The sequence below is a fragment of the Propithecus coquereli genome, unplaced genomic scaffold (assembly GCF_000956105.1).
Source record: "Propithecus coquereli isolate 6110/MARCELLA unplaced genomic scaffold, Pcoq_1.0 Scaffold249, whole genome shotgun sequence".
NCBI lineage: Eukaryota > Metazoa > Chordata > Mammalia > Primates > Indriidae > Propithecus > Propithecus coquereli.
In genome coordinates this window covers 2,705,060-2,714,516 of record NW_012148052.1, presented here as the reverse complement: position 1 = coordinate 2,714,516, position 9,457 = coordinate 2,705,060, and the positions used below count along the sequence as shown (strand labels likewise).

Sequence of the window (9,457 nt, the reverse complement as noted above, 5' to 3'; positions counted from 1 at the left end):
AAAGCTGTGATGAACATAAATATTTGTCGGCAAGAACACAGGGAAACAGACACTCTCCACTGCTGGTGGTGATTTATGTTGATACAGTTTTTCTTCAGGTATTAAACAATTTGAAAATGTTAATGTCCTTTCTAGTAATTCAATTTTTAGGAGTGTCTCCAAAGAACCCCAAACTTTTTAATTATATTCCATGCTTTGAACTGTCTTTTCCTTAGGATCTAAACGCTCTTCCCACAGCAATGCTTATTTTTATGGCTTCTTCAAGAACAAGCGAATAGTTTTGTTTGACACTCTACTAGAAGAGTACTCTGTACTAAACAAAGACATCCAGGAAGATTCTGGCATGGAACCCCACAGTGGTGAAGAAGGGGACAATGAAGAAATAAAAGCTAAAGTTAAAGTGAGTTCTCCTTTTCCTAAGAGACTCTGCCTTAGTTTTTATACACAGTTCCTGTGACAACTCAAAATAACATCAATTTCTATGTAGCAAATATTGAATTCAGGGAAACTATCAACTAAAAATACCATGGTCCCTTTATAGTTCTGGTATTTAGGAGAGATTATCACTATTATTACATGCTAACTACCTTGCAAGCTTTTACAGAAGGTAGATTTTAAAATTGGAAGCTCTCATAAGGTAGGAAAATTCATATGATTATTAGCTGTCTTTAAAACAGGGACTTTAAATATATTTCTGATGTTTATGATCAAATAATTCCCATAGACAGAATAAAGAGAAAATTAACTTTTAGCTTAAGACAATAATTATAGGCTTTGGCAACAGGGAGACTTGGATTCGAATCCTGGTTCTGTCATTTAGTAGCTGTGTGTTCTTAGGTACATTATGTAATTTACTTAGTTTTATTTGTTTAACACATTTATGAAATGTGTACTCTGTTGAGGTACCTTTTTTTTTTTTTGAGACAGAGCCTTGCTCTGTTGCCTGGGCTAGAGTGCAGTGGTGTCATCATAGCTCACTGGGCTCAAGTGATCCTCCTGCCTCAGCCTCCTGAGTAGTTGGGACTACAGGCACACACCACTATGCCTGGCTAATTTTTCTATTTTTTTGTAGAGACAGGATCTCACTCTTGCTCATGGTCTCAAACTCATGACCTCAAGCAATCCTCCCGCCTCAGCCTCCCAAAGTGCTAGGATACAGGTGTGAGCCACTGCACCCAGCCTGAGATACTTTGCTTGGCACTAGGAATACAAAAGTAAAGAAGCAAACCTTCCTCTTAAGCTTAGTCTAAAGGGCAGACAGTCATACAGTCACACTACAATATAATTGCTACTGTGAAGCTACAGATACTGGATATGGTGGGAGCACAGGAGAAGACATTTCTTAAATCTGACCTGAGAGTGAGAAAACTGCTTCTGAATCCTTTTCCTAGATGAGGTCAGCTGATGCTGATTAGCAAAATCTAAGGTACCAAGACTTAATGCGGCAGGGGGCGGGGAGGAAAACCATAAGAAACAATAAAAATTTCATCAGAAACAGTCACCAGTATTTGTATGTGCGATGGAATGTACCGTTGGCTTTAGTGTCATGGATGATTTTAGATCCCTGTTCATTTACCATCTGTGTAACTCTATGCTGCTAAGTTAAGCTCTCTAAATCTTTGATTTCTTAACTGAAAGATGAGCCCAGCAGGGTTTCTCAGCCTTGGCATTACTGACATTTTGGGCCAGATAATTTTTTTGTTGTGAGAAGTACCTTGTGCATCGTAGGATGTTTAGCAGCATCCCTGGCCTCTTCCTAGTAGAGGCCAGTGACGACAACTCCTGCTCCAGAAAATTGTGGCAACAGAAATATCTCCAAACATTGCCAGATGTCCTGCAGAGGGGTTGGTTGGGGGGCAAGATAATCCCTGGTTGAGAAATAATTGGGCTAAAAATTCCTACTTTTAGGGCTATGAAGATTAAATGAAATAATATATGTGAAATACCTTGTATTCTATACATTTTAAGTACAAAAAAATTATTATCATTTGAGTGTGTTTTTACCCTAAAAATATAATCTATTAATAGTAAAGTACTTGCCTGTATTAGATATGTAGATGAAACAAAATTCTGTAAAGGGATTAAGTAACATTGGGAGAGGGTTAATCCTTTGATTATATTTATTTTTTCAAGTAGAGTTATTTTGCCAGTTAGGACATTAGACTAAAAGTCACTTTGGTCTGATCTAAAGCCATAGAATTTCAAGCTAGGAAGAGATCTTAAGGTCATCTTATAGTTAGGAAAACTGAAGTCCAGCAAGGTAACCCAGTGATAACACTGGATAATCATGCAAGTTCAGCAAGTCAGCCTGCTTAAGAGGCATCCACATACAGGGGGGGATTACATTATAGCTAAACCTAGATGTGAGCTAGTGGTGTGATTACAAGCAAAGTAATCAAATTACAGACCGTTAATATCTATCTATGAGAATAGGGGGTTTTTGGCTATAAAAACAATTGAGTAGTCCTTCGAAGTACATTAAAAGGGGTTTGGCTTATTTTGCTGGCTTCTTGAAGAGCCTGCTTTATTTCATTGATTAACTACAAGTATTTTGGCATCTAAATACAAGTTACACAACAAGATACATTAGACACAGTCCTACTCTAATGAACCTGTAGTAGAGGAGATAGCCCATAGTTTACTAGGGTAAGGTAAATATCATGAGTGGCTGAAATAGTGTGCAGATTCTAATGGTCAGACGGGTGTCTTAGAAGAGAGGCTATTTGAACAAGTTAGTTTTTTTTTTTTCCAGGTAGAATTTTGACTTGAGGATGGGGCTTTTCAGTTTAAACATAAGGAATGAATGAAGCTGTAGAGACAAAGTACACAATGCCTTTGTGTACTAATGATTAAATGGATTCTTATAGATGGGGATAGAAAAGAAGGCCAGGACCAGTTTGTGGAATATTTTTTCCTAAAGACATTGAGTGGTGGTTTCTAGTGGCCTGAAAAGTTTAGATTGATTGATTTGGATAGAGGCCAAAGCTTGTTTTAGGAAAATTAAAATTTGGTGGCAGAATATAGGATAGAGCAAAGACTGGAGGCAGGAGACTTCTAGGGGCCTATTGCATCAAGATAACCAAGATAAGGATGAAATAATGAGGGCCTACACTAGAATGAGAGCCCAGAATAAGTGCAAGAGTAAAGGATGGATTTAAAGTACAGTTGTGTGCCACATGACATTTTGGTCAGTGATGTATTGCATGTGGTCCCATAAAATTATAATACTGTATTTTTACTGTGCCTTTCCTATGTTTAGATACACAAATGCTTACCATTGTGTTACAGTTGCTTACAGTATTCAGTACAGTAACATGCTGTACAGGTTTGTAGCCTAGGAGCAATAGGCCATACCATATAGCATTGGTGTGTAGTAGGCTAGACCATCTAGGTTTGTGTCAGTACACTCTATGATGTTCACACAGTGACTAAATGGTCTAAAGATGAACTTTTCAAAACATATCCCCATTGTTAAGTGATGAATGACAGTACTAGGTGATCGATATTATAAGGAGTAGGTAAAAAACTGACTCAACAATATTAACTATATTTCTTTCTGGTGTGTGTACTACTGGTTAAATAATTTTAGATAGTGTGTCAGTATTTTAAATTTGGATAGTTATATATTGATTAATGTATATTAGGAAAAAGATAAAACAGGCATATCAAACTTGTGATTTTATGTATGTGCATTGTCATTTAGGATAAGGCTAAGTTTTAAAAAGCAAATTGGTTAAAGAAAGATATTAAATAATCATGTGGAGAGTGCACAGATGTGGCAGAAGTTTAGGAAACTGATTTATTCAGCACTTGATACTGAATGCCTACTATGTACAGTATAGCGAGGGATGCAAAGATGGTTTTAAGCCTGGATAACATAGATAAGATGAAGCATTTCATTTTTAACAGAAATTTAAAGAGGAAAAACTAAAGTTATTTGAAATTCCTCCCCTTAGAAATAACTACTATTAATGGTTCGATGAATGTCTCCATAGTGGCTATTACATTTTTTTAAAAAATGGAACGCTTCACGAATTTACATGTCATCCTTGTGCAGGGGCCATGCTAATCTTCTCTGTATTGTTCCAATTTTAGTGTTTGTGCTGCTGAAGCAAGCACTGGCTATTACATTTTAAAAAATACCTAGGAAACATACTGTCTGGAGTTGACCCTTCAGAAGACAAATAGAATAATTGGAACAACCTGTCTCAAAAGCAATTTAAGTAAAAGGAACAATCAAAAATATATAAAAGCTGCCCTTTTATAGAAGACAAGTATTTCCCCAGCAAGTGCTAGGATTATGTGAAAGTCTTCCCAGTTGATAAATATAATAGAAAGGACACAGGCTCCCGAGAGGTGGGTTTTACACTTTTACCTAGTATTTACTAGCAAGACATTTTAATTTCTTTTCTTTCTTTGTATTTTTTAAGAGGATCTCACTTTGTTGCCCAGGCCAGAGTGCAGTGGTGCAATCATAGCTCACTGTAGCCTCTATCTCCTGGGCTCAAGGCAATCCTCCTGCCACAGCTTCCTGAGTAGCTGGGACTACAGATGTATGCCACCACAGCCAGCTAATTTTTAAATTTTTTTGTAGAGACAATATCTCACTATGTTGCCCAGGCTGGACTCAAACTCCTGGCCTCAAGTGAGCCTCCTGCCTCAGCCTCCCAGAGTGCTCAGATTACAAGTGTGAGCTACTGCATCTGGCCTCCAGTGCTATTCTAAATAGCTTTCAAAACCCAGACATCAAACCAAGAGACAAGAACCTATGCTGAACAATAGAAAATTGGTTGTTTTATAAAAGAATTTATAATTCATATTGGAAATCAGGTAACTGGTAAAAACAGAAGTCTAAGGACCATGTTACTTTATATAAAATGAGGCTAATAATACCTGCATTATAGTGATGAAGATTAATGAACTGTATGTAAAATATCTAATATATGCAGTGTCTGGTATATAGGCCATTAATAAATGGAAGCTATTATCACTATTATTAAACAAAAATATTAACTATATTTTTGCCTATTACTGTAATAATAGAAAAGTTAGAAAACAGTAACAAAAATCATCCATGATCCAACAAACCATAAACATCTTACTAGATATATTTCTAGTCTTTCTAAGCTATCATTTTTTTCATCATTCCCTCTTATTGAATATACAGATTATTTCCAATTTTTTGCTGTTAAAAATATTCCTGCAGAGAATATTTCTGTATGTAATCCTTTAGTTGCACCTCTTAATTTTCTCCTTAGAGTAGATGTCTTTAAATCGGTGCAATCCTTTTTTTTTTCTTTTTGAGACAGAGTCTCACTCTTGTCACCAAGGCTAGAGACATGCAGGCTAGAGTACAGTGGCTCAGTCATAGCTACTGCAACCTCAAACTCCTGTGTTCAAGCCATCCTCCTGCCTCAGCCTTCCAAGTAGGTGGGACTACAGGGGTGTGCCACCACACCTGGCTAATTTTTCTAGTTTTAGTAGAGATGGGGTCTTGCTCTTTCTCAGGCTGGTCTCCAACTCCTGAACTCAAGTGATTCCCCGGGCCTCGGCCTCCCAGAGTGCTAGGATTACAGGGGTGAGCCATGGTGCAGGCCATTGTGCCTGGCTGGTGCAGTCCTTTTTAATGACTATTCCTTGAAGGTAAAGGTAAGTGCGAATCTCTTAGGAATGAGGTTAGTTACCCGATTCTTTTCTTTCTCTACCAAATGCACTCTAAAGTGCAAACTCACACTCTAAAATTCAAAAAGAAAAGAGATAATAAATGTCAATCCTATATTGCAAATCATTGTAATCTATCCCTCTTTCTCATGCATACACCTGGCTTCCCTTTCCGTGGTCATTTTCCTTAAAAATGAGGAATTAGTAAAGGAGGGAAAAAGTGGTAGAATGTCTAGATTCCAATGAATCGTTCTGCCTGTGTTCCCATTAGGCTACATTTTTCTAAGCATTATAAAACAAAATCAATTCCATGTTCATCTTTTTTTTTTATATATTTGCCTTTTTAAGTAGCTGAAGTTTATTTCAAAACCTTTAGCCTTCACTTTTTAGAAGATATGTTCTTTAATTGTTTGTTACAGGGTACTATACGTGCCCAGTAGATCAAGCTTATTATTTTATTCAAGTATTTATTGATACTTTATTTGTATGATGTTTCAGTTATTGAGGGGGGTAAGTTAACATTCTATTAAGATAGATTTATCAAGTTTTCTTTAAAAATCTGACAATTTTGAATTAGTATGTTGTGAGGTTATAGTATTTAGTACATATAAATTTAAAATTAATGTGTCCTGGTAACTTGAACCTTTTGTCATTCTGTTGTGGCCTTCTTTAATAATGCTTTTTGCATTTAAGTTGATTTTGTCTGATATTAATACAACTATCCCAGCTTTGTTTTGGTTAATGTTTGCTAGATTTCATGCTTTTACTTTTTTAAAAAAGTTATTTAGATAAAATACACATAATATAAAATTCACCATCTTAACCTTTTTTTTTTTTAGGCGGTTTCTCTCTGCCATCCAGGCTGGAGTGCAGTGACACAATCACAGCTCACTGCAACCTCCAACGCCTGGGCTCCAGAGATCCTCCTGGCTCAGCCTCCCTATTAGTTAGGACTAGAGGCACTTGCCAGCACACGCAGCTAATTTTTTCTCCTCTTCTCACCCCAACACATGTACATACACCTTCCCGCTTTTTTTTAAAGAACTGATTGAGAGTTTTTAAAAATTTCCATTTGAATTGTTATTCATGTTTTTGGTGGTCTTATATTACTGTTCTTTTAATGATTGCCACTAAATATGAAGCATGCCTACATAACTAAAAATCTTAAAATATAGAGTATCTTCACTGTTTCTAGAACAATCCAGGGACCTTAAACACTATGATCCCTTTCATCTTGTATTATAGTTTTATCTTGTTCATTTTTTATCCCTGAAATAATCATATTATTGTTTTATACAGTCATTATTTAGCTTCACCCATATGCTTACCTGTTTTGTTGCTTAACATTCCTTTTTTGTCTCACAACTTCCTTTTAGGAATTACTTTTCTTCTTCCAGAAGTTTATGCTTTAGAAATTTCTTTGGAAAATTCTGGTTTTGTTTTTATTTTACTTTTATTCTTGGATGTCAATTCAGAATTGATAGCTATTTCTCCTAACACTTTAAAAATACTATTCTCTTGTGTTCTGGCTTTCTTTGTTACTGATGAAAAAGTCTGCTGTGAGCTTATTTTTTCTTTTTAGTTCTCTCTGATTGCTTTTAAGATTTCTCTTTGATTTTGTTGTTCTGGAGGTATGGACTTCTTTACCTCATTCTTGCTTGGGAATATTGTGGTTCCTAAATCAAAGGATTCATGTCTTTCCTGAAGTTTTGAAAATTCTCAGCCATTGTATCTTTGAGTATTCCTTCTCTCTCATTCTCTCTAGTTTATCTTTGTAGAATTCCAATTAGATGAATGTTATTCGATCTCATTTGGTCTCTCATGGGTGGTAACTACTCTTTTATATTTTCCATCTCTTGGTATGTCAAAGCTGCCTTCTATAATTTCTTCAGCTCTCTATTCCAGTTCACTGATTCTTTCTTTAGCTATATTTAATCTGTTGTTTAGCCAATCCACTGTGTGTGGGTTTCTTTTGTTTTTGTTTTTGAGATGGAGTCTCACTCTGTCATCCAGGCTGAAGTACGGTGGCTCAGTCATAGTTCACTGTAGCCTTGAACTCCTGAGCTCAAGTGATCCTCTTGCCTCAGCCCCCTGAGTAGTTGGGACTACAGACATGCCCTGGCTGATTTTTTTAAAAAAAATTTTTTAGAGACAGGACCTCACTGTGTTGCCCAGGCTGGTCTCAAACTCCTGGCCTCAAGCAATCCTCCTGCCTCAGCCTCCCAAGTCACCAAGATTACACCTTGTAGGCCCATAATGTGTTTTGTTTTTTTTTTTGAGACAAAGTCTCACTGTGTTGCCCGGGCTAGAGTGCTGTGGCGTCAGCCTAGCTCACAGCAACCTCAAACTCCTGGGCTCAAGCAATCCTTCTGCCTCAGCCTCCCATGTAGCTGAGACTACAGGCATGCGCCACCATGCCCGGCTAATTTTTTCTATATATTTTTAGTTGTCCGATTAATTTCTTTCTAATTTTAGTAGAGACGGGGTCTCGCTCTTGCTCAGGCTGGTCTCGAACTCCTGAGCTCAAACAATCCACCCACCTCGGTCTCCCAGAGAGCTAGGATTACAGGCGTGAGCCACCGCGCCCGGCCTTTTTCCACTTTAGATGAGACTTGATCCAAATGGGTTATTTTGGCAGCATGTTTTTTTTTCTAGCCCACTCCTTGACTCAGAATATAGCCCTTCATGGATTTATGCAAGGGATCTGAATTTCAGCTCTTCAAGTTTGACTTTTCCTTACTTTAAACTCTTATGTTTAAAGGGATATTTGTTATAAGTTGGTCAGCATTTTTAGTTGTTTGAGAGTTCTCCAGGTTATCTAGTGAGTAATATTGCCAGAGGCAGGTGTCCAGGTATGTGTGTGTGCCTGTGTGTGGGTGAGTGAGTGAATATGTGTGCACAAGATTAAATTGTTCATTGTATCTTGGCATTACATTGAAATCTGGAAAGTGTATAAACAAAAACAATTTTACTTAGCTTTGTAAATGTTATACTTCATCATTTATATGACTACTTGTCTTTTATGTTTAATTATTTTGCAGTACAGTAATACTATGCAAATGATAACATGTGCCAATTAAAATTGTTTATTTCATATGATTGATTAATGTTGAATAATTTACCTTTACCTTCATAGTTTGTGTAAAAGTTGAAAGTGCAGGTCTCTACCAGACTACTTGGCTTTAAATCCCAAATTTTCCAGTTATTGACTATGTGGCAATAATCAAATTAGCTAACTTCTCTGTGCCTGGATTTTCTCATCTGTGAAGTGAGATAAGAGTTCTTATCTCATATGGTGGTTATGTTGTATAAATGAGACAAGTATTCAGCACACAGGTAGTGGTACATCATTATTGTTTAATAAATGTTAGCAACTTTTTGTTATTCTTAAATTTTTCTTGGCCCAGTCTTCATATGTGTTGAAAAATATATATGTATATGAGATTATCATTTTATATAATATTGGTTTGAGAGGTTATGCTAAAATTAAGAGAAGCAAAGCTCCAATAAATTTTAACAAGCATCTTGTTTAAAATTTCAAACGATTTTCCTTTGTTTTCCTATGCTTCCCTTTCCTCTGCTTCTCACCCCGCTAGTCCCATCTCTCCACAGATTTCAGCTGTTAGCTGCTGCTTCAGACATTTACACATTTCCCTATTTCTAAGTAATATATGTAGCTACTGTCTGTTAACATCATTGGTTTTTTTTTTTTTTTTTTTTTTTTTTGAGACAGAGTCTCGCTTTGTTGCCAAGGCTAGAGTGAGTGCCATGGCGTCAGCCTAGCTCACAGCAACCT

General features: G+C 36.6%; 1 protein-coding gene across 1 annotated transcript in view; it reads left to right on the top strand.

Moving 5' to 3' along the window:
* ZMPSTE24 (zinc metallopeptidase STE24) overlaps positions 1 to 9,457 on the top strand; it is a 60,841-nt gene that overhangs the window by 38,167 nt on the left and 13,217 nt on the right. The window contains exon 7 of the mRNA XM_012646760.1: positions 216 to 400. Coding sequence (XP_012502214.1) covers positions 216 to 400 — 185 coding nt within the window. The remainder of the gene's footprint in view (positions 1 to 215; positions 401 to 9,457) is intronic.